This window comes from Gasterosteus aculeatus, chromosome 20, assembly GCF_964276395.1.
Source record: "Gasterosteus aculeatus chromosome 20, fGasAcu3.hap1.1, whole genome shotgun sequence".
Classification (NCBI taxonomy): Eukaryota; Metazoa; Chordata; class Actinopteri; order Perciformes; family Gasterosteidae; genus Gasterosteus; species Gasterosteus aculeatus.
The window spans coordinates 9,075,560-9,093,997 of record NC_135707.1 but is presented as its reverse complement, the minus strand read 5'-3'; the positions used below and the strand labels follow the sequence as shown (position 1 = coordinate 9,093,997).

At 41.8% G+C, this 18,438-nt stretch overlaps 2 protein-coding genes across 9 annotated transcripts in view; one reads left to right on the top strand and one right to left on the bottom strand.

Annotated features, from left to right (window-relative positions):
• Positions 1–328: 328 nt before the first annotated feature.
• On the top strand, positions 329–4,410 carry LOC120815551 (nectin-2). Of its 2 annotated transcripts, XM_078095024.1 has the most exons (7): positions 329–1,542; positions 1,614–1,686; positions 1,953–2,282; positions 2,462–2,558; positions 2,838–2,872; positions 2,957–3,012; positions 3,151–4,410. In XM_078095024.1, exons 2-7 carry the CDS (start codon positions 1,623–1,625, stop codon positions 3,289–3,291), a joined length of 723 nt encoding a protein of 240 aa, XP_077951150.1. In that variant the 5' UTR covers positions 329–1,542; positions 1,614–1,622; the 3' UTR covers positions 3,292–4,410. The 2 variants fall into 2 exon arrangements, with proteins under 2 accessions (XP_077951150.1, XP_077951151.1); XM_078095025.1 differs by lacking the exons at positions 329–1,542; positions 1,614–1,686 and having other exon boundaries at positions 2,066–2,282; positions 2,467–2,558.
• A 7,482-nt stretch (positions 4,411–11,892) lies between these two features.
• Positions 11,893–18,438, bottom strand: part of grik5 (glutamate receptor, ionotropic, kainate 5) — a 67,091-nt gene continuing 60,545 nt past the window's right edge. For 2 of the 7 annotated variants that reach the window (XM_040164855.2, XM_078095018.1), the window contains exons 20-21: positions 17,313–17,479; positions 11,893–16,121 (exon numbers count right to left, since the gene is read on the bottom strand). In XM_040164855.2, coding sequence (XP_040020789.2) covers positions 15,492–16,121; positions 17,313–17,479 — 797 coding nt within the window. In that variant the 3' untranslated portion in view covers positions 11,893–15,491. Of the gene's footprint in view, positions 16,122–16,454; positions 16,778–17,312; positions 17,480–18,438 lie in introns of those variants that run through there. The other 5 variants (XM_040164860.2, XM_040164861.2, XM_040164857.2 and 2 more) reach the window with 5 other exon arrangements.

Below are 18,438 nucleotides of genomic sequence, written 5' to 3'. Positions count from 1 at the left end.
TCTCCTACAAGGAAGCAGTAGATTTAGGAATCTAGATTTAGATTTCCTGTTCTGGGTGACAAAAGGTTCAAAACTCTTCACTATTGTAAATAATGTGATCCTGGATTTTGACCTAGTTTATAATCTTTGCCCTGAGCATCGGCGTGTTAAAGAGTTTACTGCAGCAAACCCCTCCTGTTGCTGTCAAACATTCTGACTGACAGGGACAGTTCTGAAGAAATGTAGAAATGTAGAAATGAAGAAATTAAATTATTAGAGTTTGTGTGGGTGGTAATTTGTCGGCCTGATTGCTTCTTGTCTTTTCCTCTTATATGCGTCTTGCAGTAGTGAAGCGTTATCTATGGCTAATGACATCATATTACTGTGAGTATTTGCTGCAACTTTTAGCTATTGATGCTCTACCAACACATTCACAAGGCTCAATGCACCACAGCCTCTGACATGGAAACACAGTGTGAGCCTTGGCTCCGGGGAATGCAGAGCTGTGTCTGTCGTGTTGTTATTCCTGTTTTGCGCCGTAAGACCAGTAATTTACATGCAGGCAACAAGCTGAGTTCCACCAACTGAAACAGGCAAAGCGTTGCATCCCCGGCCCCGATTACTCTTCAACACCTGGGGCTAATTTATCCAGAGAGCACGTAGATGATGTAGGAGGCGTATGCTTTATGCTCTTTTGTTTCCTCATACTGTTGTCATCCGGCATCTCAACTAAAGCTGTCAATCAAAGAGAAACAAACTGACCCCATCTGGCGAAATCCACACAAAGTACGCAGATAAAAAGAGGATATTTGACATTGAACAGCACTAATAATCAGTCTTTGAAATGATATCACGAAATACAAATACATACAAATATATAATTTTTATCACAAAATTATAATTTTGCCAGTTGACTATGTTCTATCAACAGTTCTCCAAATAAACCAAATAAAAGATGATCTTGGGTATCAATAATAATGAGTGAGTTACATTACATTACATGTCACTTATCCAAAGCGACTCACAATGAGAGAGGAGAGCAGAGGAGCCGACTAGTGTGGGAGAATTTAAGGTTAAAGACCAGTCGAGCTGCTGCGTTCTGGGTGAGCTGCAGAAGTTGGTGGGACCTGGACCTGCCAGGAGAGAAGTACACATGTGACAATTTTTTTGTGTAAAAATTACCTGTGTGTGTGTGTTAGCAGTTAACGGTGTGTTTCATATCACAATATCACAAATACTAAATTATTATAAAAAAAGGTGGATTTCTGAAGAGTCCTGCAAAAGCAACACATGCTGCTTTACATGTTTTAGCGAAATGACAGTTTATAATGGAAAGTTAAACCGAACAAAATGCTTTTGCACACTTATGTGTTTTAGTCATATTGTGACTTGATTTTTGCTGAGCACATATTATGGGTCAGACAAGGTTCCTCTTTTGATAACAACACTGCGTGTTGGAGGTGGTTCCTCTCTGCCGATGATTTTTTATTCTGTGTTCCAATGCTGTCATTCTTTCAGTCTTCAATAAACCACCTGCAAAGCGGATTGACCTCTTTCGTAACAGTAAGTTTGTCATGTTGATTTAAGGTAAAAGCGTTGTGGTGTTAAACTTTAATGGGTATTGTTTGTTGTAGCTTTGAACAATGAAAACCTCCAGCAAAGCACCTCTTGCAGTTCTGAAGATGATCTTTTTTTCATTAATATCAGGTAAGACAAAATGTAAACTTTTAAAAGTCATGGTGATATATAATAAGATAATATTGGTTTGAAATAATGTAAAATGTTTGTTTAAGACGGTTTCATAAAAATATAGCTTTTTTAAATACACTGATGTTACTTACTTTGTTACAGTCAACATTTTGTAAAATGTGTTGAACAATGTGCCAAACCACAAAAAAGGACGTCTAAAACAAGGTGGAAGAAGAAATAACTCAGTTTGTGTTTAATTTTACATGTTTTGGCAATTCATCAAGCACAAAAAGTCAAAGTCTTGCCTTCAGTGACGGGATACCTCGGCCACGATGTCACACTGCCATGCCAATTCATCCTAGGGCCAAGCGATACCAAGGATCAGCTTCAGTGGGAGCTCCAACCACCAGAAGGAAAGAAAATCAACATTGTTGTTTCTCATCACAAATTCGGAGTTAATGTTTCAGACTCGTTTCTAAAGGGGAGAGTAGAGATTAAAGAAGAATCTCTGATAATCCACAAAGTGGAAATGAGAGATGAAGGGTCTTACACCTGCAGCATTACAGCCTTTCCTAGTGGTTCACTTAAAGGGACCACCCAGCTTCATGTTCAAGGTGAGAGAATTAAAATCAGTATTACTCCAAGCCAGAAACCAAATTTGAATACAATATTTTGTTTTATATTTTCTAATCCTACCGTCCCTATTAGCGGATACATTTTTTATCTCTCAACAAATTATCAGTGATAAATGAATTGTTATTATGATCTCAAATTGAGCATCATATTTCTTCAGAACAGATGCCGTTATCCTCCGGGTCGGTGTCTGCTATAGTGATTGCTGTCATTGTGCTGTTAGTGGTCATTGCAGCCGTTGTTTATCAGATCAGAAGGTGAGTGTGTGTGTGTATGTGTGTGATTATTTTGCATAAGAATGTAGCAGCCTTAGAAAAGTAACATTTACTTTTATACAAAAAGAAAAGATACTGAACATTTTTCACTTTGTCATTATGGGTTGTTTTGTGTAGAATATTGAAGAAAATAATGAATTCAATCCATTTTGGAATAAGGCCGTAACATAACAAAGTGGAAAAAGTGAAGCGCTGTGAATACTTTCCGGATGCACTGTAAAGCAATTTCATAATCACTGGACTCTTGATTCCTTCACCCAGATGTGATGCTACGGCCAGGCAGCGTGTCTCCATAGGTGAGAACAACTCTGCACAACTCAATTCATTTATATCTTGTGTGTGTTTTAGTTCCCCTGACTTAACGCATGTTCGTCTTTCAGATACAGGTGGTGCACAGGTGGATGTGGGCAGACAGTCTTTCATTGTGAGAGACGAGGTGAGCTGGTTTGAAACCACATGTTGGATGCATTTCATTCAGTTTAAATGTAGTAGTGCTGCCACTGTTTCAACAAAGCGACCTAATGATACAACTGAGCAGGCCTCCAACTAATCTCTTTCTCACCAAAATTGACAGAATGTGGTTTATTCTGACGTCAAGCTCAAACGATCAAGAGACTCTGCACCTTCACCGGATGAGAAGCACACAGACGATGTCACGTACTCCGAGGTCTTTAGTTTGCGCCAGCAACCCAAATCAGAGGAAATGTGCGTTTAAGTAAAGACAAAGTTCTCTCTACCTGCAGAGCGAAAAACCAAAACAACCAACAATTTTCACCAAGTCGGCAACTGGCTGGCATGCTCTAAAATAATCAATGCAGCCATGCTGTTATGTGATTCAGAACTGTACTATAAGCTCACATTGGCATGCTAACAATGACAACGCTACAATGTTTGTGTTTAGCAGGCTTACCATCTTCATCTTGTTGGTTAAACATTTCAGTGTGCAATATTTTTTTTTAAATTGTAGCTAAATGCAAAGCTGAAAATTATTTGGAAAATATACATTTAGACCCAATGATGCCATTCACTGAAAGAGAATGTACTTCCTATTTCTGCATGGTTTAAAAAAGAAAAAGGAAGACCAAAAAAAAGGAAGTCTAAATGAAACATGATTAAAAAATAAACCGTGTAACATGAGCTGGAGGTGTTTAGTAACTTCAAAGGTTGCTCAATTTCTGCAAATGATCTTGATTGTGGGTTTTGAATAGAAGGGTATTTGTTGTTATACTTTTTCTTTCAAATTATTTTCTAACCATGCTGATTTCATATATGGTACGATGCAGGTATTGATTCCACCAGCATCTGAGCAGATAAAGAGGTGATACAATATGGTTTGTACAGTTACTGTAATAACGATTACTCATAACTGAACTATACCAACAGCCGCTCTGTGTTGGCGGCTTGTTTTTAGCAGCATTTCCTGACGGCAGCGTTTTGTGGGTGTGAGATTATATCTGCTCTATTGTTAAACTCACTCTGGGTTTTCAGAAACATTTCCTTTCAAAAAACAAACGTCTATATCTGGTTGATCAAAATCCATACTTGAAACTGTAATGAATCATTTCTGTCTGTCACGGTGTGGGTTTGTTTCCTGTTTTATTTTGTAGTTCCTGCCTCTTCTGTCCCGGGTTTAGCTTCGCTTTCTGCCCTGTCCCCCCCCTGTGATTGTCTGCCGTGTCCCTGATTGTTTCCACCTGTGTCCAATCACCTCCACCGGCCCATGTGTGTCTTTTGTCCCTGGTTGAGTCATTGAATGTTGTAGGAATGTGTTTTGTCTGCACCTGCCCTGATCCCCGGTTTGCATTTTGATAAATAAATACATTTTTTGTGCCTGACATCAGCGATTGAGTCCTGCTTCTGGCACCAAGTTGTGACACAATGAAGTGAAAATCAATGAGCCGCACATTTTTGTGGGGTGAAAAGAAATTAACCAACATGACAAACATTAAGCAAAGCTGGACACTTCGGATGGGGTGACATGCAAAATGGCAGATCGAAATACTTATCAATGCTCTCTTTGTTGTTTTGTGTCTGTTTAGTGTAATAAAGATGTAGTCTTTATATTTAATTCACTAATTAAAATTCCAACAAGAAATCTTCAGAGATATGTCTTCCCTCGGACCCTCGGCCTCTGCCTACTCGGCCTGTATTATTCCTCCATGATACAAAAAATTCAAACTAAATCCCCGTCTGACTGGTGGAAGGAGGACTGGGTCTTGCAACGTTACATTCACATACAGCTAACATTTTTTTACTATAGTTTTTTGTCAGTAAAAAGGCTTCTCAATTTGTTTTCACGCTCGTTAAATCGGTTCCAATAAGGTCTAAAACTGCACTGGTAGAGGAAGTATTACCATTGTTCCTTTTATTATGAACTGAGCTGGAAATAGCGTTTGCACCATTGTACAATGAATGACATTTTGTGCTGATAATAATCATTGCCGCTTGGAGCCCTGGAAGTGTGATCAAACCTTCACTGAAAGCATTTTGTTTAGTTAAGATTTTAAAACAGATACAAAATCTTCTCTTTGCTCTAATACTAAACGTATTGTGCGCACAGGTTTTAATCCTAGTGATGTTCTCGCTCTCTATGTAAGCTGATTTAAATAGTCTCAATCGTGTGAGGCTAGAGCAAGCTGGACCAGCGAAAATTTGCAAGCTGTTACTAGGTCAAAAACCAAGCAAGAACAAGTTAGTTCAGCAGAGTGGGAGGAGCTACCATTTGCAAACGAGGAAGTCCCTGGGGGTGAGCACACTAGCCACTGTAGAGAAAGGAAAAGCAAGAGAGGAGAAGAGACAGGGTAAGGGGAACAAAAGTTGCTGAACAGGTGGCGTAGCCGGTAGAATTAAACTTTATTATTAAACCGATTCCTAGTGACATTGCTAAGCTACAGAGAGAGGACTCCACACTTGCCACGGTCTTTGCTAAATGTGTGCCTGTGTCAACCCAGGTGATAGGTAGAGGAAAGGAAGCATTTGTGGTCAAGGGAGACAAGTTGTATAGCCAGATTTGTGATCAGTTAGTCATTCCACAGAGTTTAAGGCACACAATCCTTAACCTGAGCCACTCTTATCCCATGGGCAGGACACTTGGGACAGGCTAAAACATTTTTGAGAATGGTTACTCGTTTCTATTGGCCCCAGCAGTACGTGGACACAATGAAATGTTGCCTTGTTGTCTTGTCCATAGTGTCAATTAACAGCTCTAGGCAGGAATGGAGATGGAGCTCCCCTCATTAGCATGCCCATCATAGATGCACCCTTTTCCCGCATTGCAATGGACATTGTAGGCCCACTAGAAAGGAGTAGTGTAGGCCACGGGTACATACTGGTGGTTTGCGATTTTGCCACAAGATACCCTGAAGCCTTCCCCTTGAAGAAGATCAAGGCTCGCCAGATTGTCAACTGCCCCATTCAGCTGTTTTCCAGAGTGGGAATCCCCAAGGAGATCATCACAGACCAAGGCACCAACTTCACCTCAGGCCTGCTAAAAGAAGTGTACAGCATGCTGGGAATTCAGGGTGTAAAGACCAGTCCCTAACATCCACAAACAGATGGCCTAGTGGAACGCTTCAACAAGACCCTCAAGTCTATGCTGAAGAACTTTGTGAATGACTCCGGGTCAGATTGGGAACGATGGCTGCCATTCGTGCTGTTTGCATACACAGAGGTTCCACAAGCCTCTACAGGGTTTTCACCTTTCCAGCTGCTATATGGACATCCAGTGAGGGGTCCCATGGATGTCTTGAAGGATGCCTGGGAGGGCATCCTATGCCACAACAGCAGTGCAGTGAGCTCTTGTATGTCCTGAAAATGAGAGACAAACTGAACCAATATCAGAAGCTTGCCAATGGTCATCTGGCTGACGCACAGCAGCGTCAGAACAGGAGTTATGATAAGGCATCCAAGAGAAGAAGTTCTTTTATTGCTACCAACGTCAGACAGTGGTCTCCTGGCTAAGTGGCAGGGGCCATATTACAAAACTTATTACAGATTACAAAAAAAGCTGGTACTGTTACGTATGAACTCTTTTTACCAGATCGGCGGAAAAAGCATCTTGAAGTCTTTAATCTAAAGCCAGGTTGTACAAACCTCATCGACCATCACATTCATCTTCATTCACCTGCGCAGCGGGCAATCAGGGACACCACCTGCCGCATTCCAGCCAGACTGGTCCCAGGATTAAAGCAGGAAGTGGAGGAGATGCTGGCTACAGGAATCATCGAGCCTTCGCGGAGTGAGTGGTGTAGCCCAATGGTTTTGGTTCCAAAGAAAGATGATCCGGAGCTGAGATTCTGTGTTAACTTCTCAAAGTTAAATACTGTGTCTGCCTTTGATTCCTATCCAATGCCAAGGGTTGATGAACCGATTGAGCGGTTGGGGAATGCTAACTTCCTAACCACCCTTGACCTGTGTAAAGGGTACTGGCAAGTGCCCTTATCTGAATCATCAAAGGAACCAGCCTTCTCTCCAGCCTTATCGTTTTCAGATCCAGTACAGACCGGGACCCCAGAATATTGTTGCTGACTCCGAGGAGTAACATTGTAAGGGGAGGGATATGTGACAAAGTGGGTGACAACTCACCTTTGTTCCCATGTTGGTATGTGTGTTGGATGCTTGCCATGCTCGGCAGGTGTGCTGGAGGCTAGAGGGGAGGGCAGGGAGTGACGCCTAGTGTTTGTGCAGGGGATGACGTCAGCAGTGACATCATCGGGTTGGACCAGGTATACAGGGGGGAGAGTGTCATAATGGGTGTCACCTGTGCACATGGTGCAACCTGGGGTGGGTTGATTGACGGCGCTATAAAGGTGCAGGACATTGACTGTTGGGGGGAAAATGGTGGAACATCTGTGTAGCTGAGAGCACGTGTTAGATGAGGTTGAGTTGATTCAGTTAATGAATTAGGATTTGTTTTGTTGTTCATCTGTTTGATGAGATGTGTATCAGGAACCTTCCTTTTTTTACAAATAAACCCTTTTTTTACCTGGACCAAGTCTCGCTTGCCTGCCTCCTAATTCCAGGATTCACTCGGTTGTGGCATCCTCACAGTTTGTTAACTGTCAAGCTTGTTTTGTCCGTGTCGTCTACATTTTAAAGCAAGCCGGTGCTTCCAAGTGCTGATGCTGCTGTTTTTTTTCTGTACTTCATAAACCATCCTGCAGTGCTCCCCAGTGGTCGTATTTATTGCTTCTCATCAGCGCAATAATCAGGAGTTAGCAGTTGAGATTAATCTAAAAAAAATGGAATACCTGTTGTGGTGGAAATTTGTGGATTTAGCCCATGTGAGAAATCAAAAGTATCTTGAGCTTGCTTTGTGATTAAGTATTTATTACTAACTAGGATATAGAAAAATGATAAAGAATACAGAAATCATCAGCACAAGCCGTAAGCACAGACAGAAGTCAAATGACTACAATTCAGCTGAAAAGGGACAGAAAGTTCCTTCCCCCAAAAGGAGCAGGAAGATCTGACAAAGTTTCTGGGGGGAACCAGGAGCTTTTATACATCTTTGAAGGTTCGAAGAATGGTAACCAGATGTTGTTTCGGGAACCTCCGCGACCCTCTCTTAGTGGGACCAAGTCAATCATTTTGACAGACAGGAAAACAGGAGAAGGGTAAATAGAAGAACATGATATGGTCTGTCCAAGTCACATATGGATCGTAGACTAGGTCAGGTCACGAGTTTCCCAAGAAAGGTCACATACGAGTTCTTGAGACTCTCACAATGTGCGCCTCAACAAATTCTCCCCCGACACCTGTCTTATCTGTTAGTTCTTTCTAGGTGTCATACTAATTTATCAAAATCAATAAAAATGTTTGTGATTTGACTCAATAGATATTGACGTCGCAGCTTGTCATCTGTGAGATGAATTGACAAATATCACATTGGAAAAACAATTATTATGTGAGTCTTTATTAAACAGACTTTGGCAGATGTAAGAGTACAAATAAACACCTGCGCTTTCATTTGGTCTCACAAAGAACAGCAGCTGATTTTCACACAGTAACTGGTACGTCAGATATTATCACTAGTTTAATTCCAAATGACACAGAACTTTACAGTTAACAATAAAAAAAGTCACGTATTCCTTCACTGGAGATGGGAAATCCTAATTGGAATCACCTTGATAAGCCAGGACATGAGAAATACCTTTTACCAGTGCTTTATCAGTGCTCCACTCCAGTGTGGATTTTTTGTAAATAATGTGATCCTGGATTTTGACCTAGTTTATAATCTTTGCCCTGAGCATCGGCGTGTTAAAGAGTTTACTGCAGCAAACCCCTCCTGTCGCTGTCAAACATTCTGACTGACAGGGACAGTTCTGAAGAAATGTAATATTATTAGAGTTTGTGTGGGTGGTAATTTGTCGGCCTGATTGCTTCTTGTCTTTTCCTCTTATATGCGTCTTGCAGTAGTGAAGCGTTATCTATGGATAATGACATCATATTACTGTGAGTATTTGCTGCAACTTTTAGCTATTGATGCTCTACCAACACATTCACAAGGCTCAATGCACCACAGTCTCTGACATGGAAACACAGTGTGAGCCTTGGCTCCGGGGAATGCAGAGCTGTGTCTGTCGTGTTGTTATTCCTGTTTTGCGCCGTAAGACCAGTAATTTACATGCAGGCAACAAGCTGAGTTCCACCAACTGAAACAGGCAAAGCGTTGCATCCCCGGCCCCGATTACTCTTCAACACCTTAGGCTAATTCATCCAGAGAGCACGTAGATGATGTAGGAGGCGTATGCTTCATGCTCTTTTGTTTCCTCATACTGGTGTCATCCGGCATCTCAACTAAAGCTGTCAATCAAAGAGAAACAAACTGACCCCATCTGGCGAAATCTACACAAAGTACGCAGATAAAAAGAGGATATTTGACATTGAACAGCACTAATAATCAGTCTTTGAAATGATATCACGAAATACAAATACATACAAATATATAATTTTTATCACAAAATTATAATTTTGCCAGTTGACTATGTTCTATCAACAGTTCTCCAAATAAACCAAATAAAAGATGATCTTGGGTATCAATAATAATGAGTGAGTTACATTACATTACATGTCACTTATCCAAAGCGACTCACAATGAGAGAGGAGAGCAGAGGAGCCGACTAGTGTGGGAGAATTTAAGGTTAAAGACCAGTCGAGCTGCTGCGTTCTGGGTGAGCTGCAGAGGTCGAATGGGAGAGAAGTACACACGTGAGAAATGTTTTGTTTAAAAATGCCCTGTTTGTGTGTATGTTAGCAGTTAACAGTGTGTTTCATATCACAAATACTAAATTATTATAGAAAAAAGAAGGATTTCTGAAGAGTCCTGCAAAAGCAATACATGTTGCTTTACGTGTTTTAGCAAAATGACAGTCTTAAGTTAAACTGAACAAAATGCTTTTGCACACTTATGTGTTTTAGTCATATTGTGACTTGATTTTTGATGAGCACATATTGTGGGTCAGACAATTTTCCTCTTTTGATAACAACGCTGCATGTTGGAGGTGGTTCCTCTCTGCCGATGCTTTTTTATTCTGTGTTTCAATGCTGTCATTCTTTTAGCTTTAGTTTTTGACTAAAGCACCAGCAAAGCGGATCAACCTCTTCATAACAGTAAGTTTGTCATGTTGATTTAAGGTAAAAGTTGTGGTGTTAAACTTTAATGGGTATTTGTTGTTTGTTGTAGCTTTGAACAATGAAAACCTCCAGCAAAGCACCTCTCGCAGTTCTGAAGATGATTTTTTTTTAATTAATATCAGGTAAGACAAAATGTAAACTTTTTTAAAAGTCATTGTGATATATAATAAGATAATATTGGTTTGAAATAATGTAAAATGTTTGTTTAAGACGGTTTCATAAAAATATAGCTTCATTAAATAGTCTGGGATGTTACAGTCAACTTTTTTGAAAATGTGTGGAAAATGTGCAAAACTAACTTGTGTTGAACAATGTGTCACAAACCACAAAAATAGACGTCTAAAACAGATCTAAAAGATCTTTCTAGAAAGATCTAGATCTAGGGTTTTGAATGGAACAGTATATGTTGTTATAGTTTTCCTTACAAATTATTATTGTAATTTTCTAACCATGCTGATTTCATATATGGTACAATGCAGGTAAATCTTCCAACAGCATTGATACGGGTAATAGTTGTAGCTTTGGGTGTGATACAGTATTTGGTCTGCTGTCTGTTAAACTGTTTAATGTCAAGTCCTGTTTACAGATGTTGCAATCTGAGCAGATGAAGAGGTGATAAAATATGGTTTGTACAGTTACTGTAATAACGATTACTCATAACTTATTGTGCGCACAAGTTTTAATCCTAGTGATGTTCTCTCTCTCTCTATGAAAGCTGAGGTAAATTATCTACCATCCATAATTGAGTGTTAAACGAACACTAGCCTGATAGAGGCAATACAAATATTTAAGGGATAATGGAACAAAGAAAAGAGTTGCACCACTTGTTACTTTGACATTCTGGTTTGCACAGCTTCTGTGACAATTAAGAATTAGAAAAACACATTTGTAACTTCACCGTTTTACACTATCGTGATTCCATCCCATTTTCAAAAACATTTGTATTCTTCGTTACTTTTATTTAATACAGGGGCGATATTCAGCCCATCATCATTATTTGGCCACATGAAGTCTGTGTGCTACTGAAGGTTATTATTACAATCAGAGAGGAACAAACAATACAGGAAGGTATGACTGAATTGCAGCTGAAAGACTAAGAAATGTAAAGTTTAGTGTTTCTGGTATTTTGTCAATCTGAAAATATTCACAGTGTTGATTTGCAGTTTGCTCTACCGTGGTTCATTAACATCAAGATCCCAGGTAAGAAGAAAGGTTTAAAATGAGTAAAAGTGCAGAGCAAGTGTTAGAATGGCTCATTAAGAAAAGACGGGTCCCCTTTCACAGTGTTACATCACTGTTTTATTATTAATGAATTAAGTTACATATATATAAATGTCTAACTAATGTTTGAGCTCCTTGAGGCAGAGACTAATTTTACTTTGTATAAATAAAAGGTTCTCAGACTGACATTTGGTACCAAACAAAAATAAACTAGCCTATTTCAAACTTCAAATAATTGCATTTAAGAATGTTTCCTGTGTAAACATGGGAGGATGGTGCCTGGAGGGACAACAGCCTTTTGAAAAGAGCATTTTCAAAACAACAGGCCTCCGTACGTGTCTAAATATAGTAGCTGTTACTTTACTGTAGTGGCACTTTTACCTCAGTAAAAGATCTCAGTGCTTCCTCCACACCTGCATTACGGCAGCATTTGCCTGGCAGTGAACAAAAGGAAAAATGCTGTTTGAATATTTTTATTCCAAAAGGAGTTTGTGTCTACAAGCTTTAAACAACAAGGCGAACGCTCTGAAGAACATCATTGCACCGTTGTCCCTACGTCCCCCGTCCCCCTCCCTTCCCCCAGAATCACACTATAGAGCCTCTTGGTCTTCAATAGGAATAACAACAACAATTTAATCATAATATTCATCATCAGTTTTGATAATCCATTTAGCACTGATATAGAAATGTGAAAAAATACCAACGAAAAGAACGTCAAATTAAACAAAAAGGTTTTTTTTTGATGGGGTGACAGTTCAGAAATTCCAACTTTTCGGTTTTGTGACCCTCTCTTCCCTTCATACATGTGATTATTCATACCGGAAATGTTTTTTGCTTTCTTAGAGTTTGCAGCCTTCTTTTGCTTCTCAACAATAACGGTTGGCAGCTAATAAATGTGTGCAGCTGGTGGCTTGAAGCTGCTGACGCTCAACGGCTCAGTGGTGCCCTCACATTACACGTTTTGTCGATTTGCACACAGAACCAACCCGAAGAAGACACAGACAGAAGACAAATTTAAAAACAACCAGAGGGTTTACAACCTTTAAATAATGAGGAAATAAGCTATTAAGATTTTGCGGGTGTTTGTGTTTGTTTGTGTGTGTGTGTGTGTGTGTGTTTGAAAGGGGGCTCTCTCCTGCTGCTTCGTCAGCATTCTGAACACAAAGGAAGAAATATACAGAGAGTAAGAAAGGCATCAGATCCAGGCCTGCTTCGGCTGACAGCAATCATTCAAAACGACAGCGTAATGTTTCCAAACAATGTTATCGCTCGTCATCTGGAGCGCATCTGTGCCGACAAATCCGTCCCACTGCAAAATACATAACTTTATAAAGCAACGGAATGTTTTCCCAGACAACAATGCCGGCATGGTATTATTCTTCTCAGGGGACGTGTAGAGGGCTGAGCCGGTGGGTTTGCATGTTTTGTCGCACACTTTGTGTTGCTGCTGAATTTTGATGGGTGTGAAGCCAGCGAGGGATTGTTTTCCTGCTGTTTGTTGAGATCTGAGAGGGTGTGAGTCTCCTGCAGCTGGCAGCTTTATGTGTGTTGGCGGAGGCTCATAGGACCGAGGTACAAATTGATTTTTACTTCAAAACCGACGGCAAAAGACGGGGGGGAGATACTGACTTTTGAGAATCAGCTGCTGGAAATGATTACATTCATAAAATCAGCTGTCAACAACAGGAAACAGTGACACTGAACAGCATGGTGAGGAATTTAGTTACATCTCATCGAAAACATTTCATTCAGCCCCCCCCCCCGTTCAGTTGGTAGTGAATCTTTTGGGGATTTAACAAATTATTCAATCAACATTGAGACACTGATGAGTCTACAGCCTGCAGTTCAGAAAATGCTAATACAGCACTTGATTATGATTTCATATAAAAAAATAGACATAATCTACGCAATGAGTGCAAAAAATCAGGGCATTTACTTTTGAAGGGACCGTTTCACAGAGAGGTCGTACAACAGAGATCACAGCTGCAACGATCACACCAAAGAGAAGTAATACGGCAGTAACCACAACTCAATCTTTTACTCCTGAACTAAAACGATCTGTTTTGTAATTGTGATTCTAAACATCAAGCAAGAAGAAATTCATTTTGATTTAATAAAATTGCTGTTGAGGGGATGGTGTGGCCTTGTGGTTTCCTCACATTTAGTGATCTTTATTATGCAGACTTGAAGGATAAGGCTGGATAATTTTCTCACACACGTGTTGGTGTGTCTCTCCAACACGTTCCCAACTCCTCAAACATCCACGTTGAACCGGCGAAGCTGTGACCCTCTAGGTGCTCCTCTAGCATCACTTCTGAAAGTGTCAGAGCCACTTGCCACCTGTAAAGTGTCTTAATAGACTTTCATCTTTCATCGGAAGTTAAATTTAGGCTACTCATCAGTCAGATCAGTTCATCAATTCATTGTTAGTTTTGGTCTTTTAATTGGACCGGTTGCCAGTAATATAAGTTTAGAATGCAGGCCTCCTTCAGTAATGCTCCCCGTAATTATTCTACACTTACTTCCCGTGAAAGCAGCAGGGAAAAATGGAGAAATCCACAATTTAAAAATAAAAAGGGCTAACATAAGCAAATCCACAGGTGTATATCCTCTATGCACCGTGGCTGATAAGCTGTGGCGTATAGTTTCAGTTGGGAGTTTCACCAAACAGTCGGGCTGCAACGTCAACAGCATAATTCAAAGAGACCAGGTTGCCTTCTGAGCCGGAGAGAAAAACATGCATTTCCTTTTAAACCTTTTCATCAGCATGTTTCCCTGTGTTCAACCCCCTCCCGAATGAGCCCCCAGACACCGAGGGGAGTAATTATGCGATCAGAAGCTGAGACCGTATTGACAAGGCTGTGTTGAGTCTATCACGCTGGCAGGAGCCTCTACTGTGTAACGGCCAAGTCTGCTGAACAGAGAGATGGGATGAAGCTGCGGCTACAGTCTGCTAGCGCATTAATAAGCCTTAAATGAACGGATCAGGACAGATCTAATCGTGGAAGTAGTTCAGCCGAGGATTCCTCATTCAAAGTCAGGAGTGTCCTTTTCCTTCTTTGCCTCTCTCTATTCTTCTCTACCTTGCCTTTTCCTCCTTCTACCTCCTCTACACTGTGTGAGCAGACGGGATGCAAAAGTTTACTCAGGATAACGAGGGACATTCATTTCACATTTGAGTGTTTTGCTCTTTTTCCTCTCATTGGGCCTAATTTTCACATTTCTAGAACCAGGCTGTTTAAGGTTCTCCTCACTTGAGTAATTACAGACTTACAAGGGAGCTTTTTTCTTTTTTTTTCTTCAATGCACCAACGCACAGTGTGACGGAAGGCAGAGAGTTTCCTCTGCTGCCTTTTGCATTATGTGGTGTTGATGTAGCGCCGTCCACCTTCCCTGATACCATCCAAAAAGCAGCTGCTGTCCGAAGGGAGAGACACTAAACTCTTGCAGTCAAGCGTCTACGTCACAACTCACCGTATTCCGTATTTAATTCTGTAATTCCAACTCAGAACAATGGAGAAAAAAAAAACAAGAAGGAAAGTAAAAGAAAAAACAGGAAATAATTCTTTGAAAGTCTTTTAGTTGTGGTTTTAAATCACAGACAATTACAGTATGTCCTTCAGCAAGTCTTCATTTTAATGGAGGAGGGAAGTGTCCTTTTCATGAAAAACCAGCGCACTCAAATGGAAAAGGTGGATCGGGCAGGGAGAGGGACAAAGGAAAAGGAGGCCAATAGAAACCGTCACCTGGTCATGTGGTAGAGTACAGAAGCTTAACAGCGTACTTGAAGCCAGCTCTGCATCTGCATCTGCATGCAAACTGGTGAAAGGTTTGACTTCGTTATTCTCCCTTTAAAGGTTATTTTGTTTTCTATTGGCTCACCTTGAGGTTTTTGTCCTCTTTTGTTCTCCTATGAACTTCACCAGTGGAAACTCTCCCTCTCTCTCAGTAGCATAAATGCTCCTCAGTTACACCACCTTCACAGTCAATTTCCGCTGCCCCCTCCACACCCCCACCTCCACCCCCCCATCTCCCCCTCCTCCCCCATTGCCTCCGGTCTCAGTCCTGTTCAGCCAGCAGGTCTGTGGTTTTGCTGTTCTGTGGAGGTGGAATGGGCCGAGGGGTATGAGAGGGTGGGCTGTGGTGCAGCCGCCTTGGGCTGTGCCCCGCTCCGCCCTCGCTGTCTGTGTTGGACGAGGATGGGGGCGGGGGCGGAGGTAGCCGCGGCAGGGGCGCCGACGAAGGTGGTATTCTTGTTGTGGTTGATCCCGTGCTGCTGCCGGATCGCAGGCTCTGGATCCTCCGGCACTCCTGGCAGATCCGCACGTGGGTGCAGCTGCGCACGGGCAGCATCACAGGCGTAGGGGCCGGTGGAGGAGGGGTGCTGTTGGCCCCCAGCGGGTCATCTAGGATCCGCTGGGGTCCCGGGCCTAGATCCGCTGGGCCCGTCCCTCCTGCTCCACCTCCTCCGGCTCCACCTGTCAGCGGACCAGCGCCACTGTAGAGCTTGCCGTTGCTGAGGCGCATCTCCCGGACCAGGCGCAGGGGCCGAGGGGCCCCCAGGGCGATGCGTGTGGGGTGGCGCAGGGCCCCGGAGCTGCCGAGGGGCCGGCGGCGGCGCATACGGGAGCTCTTCTTACAGGAAACGGCGTTTCTGAACTCTGTGATCATCTCCTGACAAACAGACACCTAGAGGAGAAAAGAAAGGAGGGAAGGAAGAAGGAACGGCGGAAGGGAAGGAGGCAAATGTAGGAGGCGCGCCACAGACGGAAAGTAGGCAGGCGGCAAAACAAGACGGTGGAAAAGCGGTACGTAAATAAGGGAGCGGGATGGACGGTAGGAGAATCGAAAGGAAAAGCAAAAAAACAAGAACAGATACAGTACAGCGTGGTAAAAGAAAAAGTTGCAAAGAAGCAGCGGCACAGAGACCAAGAAAGGGTGGGATGTTTTTTAAACAGAAATGATGAGGCGATGGGGAAGAAGGATGTGGAGATGAGAGAACATCCAAGGAGCAGAGAGAGTTATTACAATCTAAACACACAAAACACCAAAATGTTGTTTAGTTTATGGGCTTCCTTATGGCACTATGCACTATGAACGGACAGGCAGGCCTTCAAACTAAAGCACACATAAAAGGCACACACACACACTCACTCACACAAACATCAAAGACACCCACAAGTCAAATTCATCATTCCAACCGCATGACCGCCGTCATTTACACACACAACCATCAAAATGCACCAACATATCCACTGCAGACAAACGACATTCTCGTTGAAATTATAATAGAAATGTGTGTGCTCACATAAACAGAAACAATACTTGTTTTCAGAGGACAGACACTGATGAGAGGAGGTGTGTATGTGTTTGAGAGAGAGACAAGGGACACGCAGTGAAATGGGTGAGAAGTAATCCAAGAATGGAAAAAACGAAGAATACCAGCGCACACGTGAGGCGTGTAAAAGAAGATACATCATGACATTTAATGCCAGAGAATAAGATCACACTATGGTTTTTTTTATGCAAGCAGATATTGGCATTTCTCAATATTGCTTATCAGTACCATCAAGTTTAGCTCACAAACACTTGCTGCCATACTGTTAAACACCAAACACTACAGGGGGACAATGACTTTAAAACAGACAGGACATGCAAAATCCAATCCAATCCAATCTTTGCTTTGTACATTATGGACACTTCAGCAATTCAGTGCCACATTGCTCTCATCTCACATGCTCATTCACTGAACCTCAAGTATTAGATCGCACAGACAAACAAGACACACAAATGGATGCAAAAGCTGAGAGAAATCTACCCGCTCTCACACGCGAAAAACAAAATAATCAGAAGGGTTGGCATGTCGCCATGGTAACCTACTGGGGTGTGTCTGTGGGGTCGGCGTGGGCAGGTATGGGGGCATACCTCATCGGTCTCTGCGGAGCGGCGTGTGGACCAAACAAACTCCATGATGGCCACAAACACAGCAATGATCAGACCACAGATCAGCACCACGAAGATGCCCCCGATGTTCTCCATGCCCAGACCTGCGCGGGGCCCACGAGAGACAAACATCAGCGCGCGGGTGCAGGAACACACCGACACTGGCACCGTTTTATATGTTTTACTTTACTTTGTTGCATGTACAAATCAGGAGTACTACGAAACCTGGGAAGAACTCGTTTGAAGTCTTTTGATGGAACTGGAAAAGCTCTGTACCAGCACAATGTTCCAGGAAATACACTGTTTGCTCTCTTGCAGAGAGTTAAGTGAGAACGTAGATATCACACTCATGTTTGGAAAGAACTAGGAAATTAATGCAAGGCAGCTTATTTCAGCATAATTTGAATTGTGTTTGCATAGCCAAAAGTGATGAATTGAATTTTCCTCGGTCGGCTCCCCAATCTGTGAAATGTACGACATCTTCTGTCCTTAGACTCTAAAATGCATTTTATCTTGTGGAAAGAAAGTGAAGAAACTCCGGGAGTCACTTACACGGTGAATTTGGTACATACTTTCCAGTCTTTAAGCTTAGCTAAACTAATCAGCAGTTTATAATGTAAGTGTTGGCAAGAAAGCTAATAAACAGGAATCTCTTGAAATGTCAAAGTATGTATTTATATCTGAGTGATCTCACTTTTCTAATCTCAAGTTAAAGACTAAAGACTGAATATTTTTATTGACAGACAGCAGGCTGCAGGGGGTTTAAAAGACACGTCTTCATCAGTGTGGGTAAAGCATAAGAAATATGGATTTTTCTGTCTCTGTAACAATTTGGACCACTCTTCATTTTTAAACTACCCATTGCAAGTATCTGGATATTATGTAAGTGCAATACAAAGTCAATGTTAACGTCTCATTCAATTGAATTAAAAAGCTAAAATGGCCCAGGATGTGCAAACTCAGGGCTCCAGAATTATGAACCCGTGAAAAAACTGAGATTTACTGAGATTTACAGGTGAGGTTGAATGATGCTGAAAGTCCCTTTTCTCTGCAGTTGCCACAG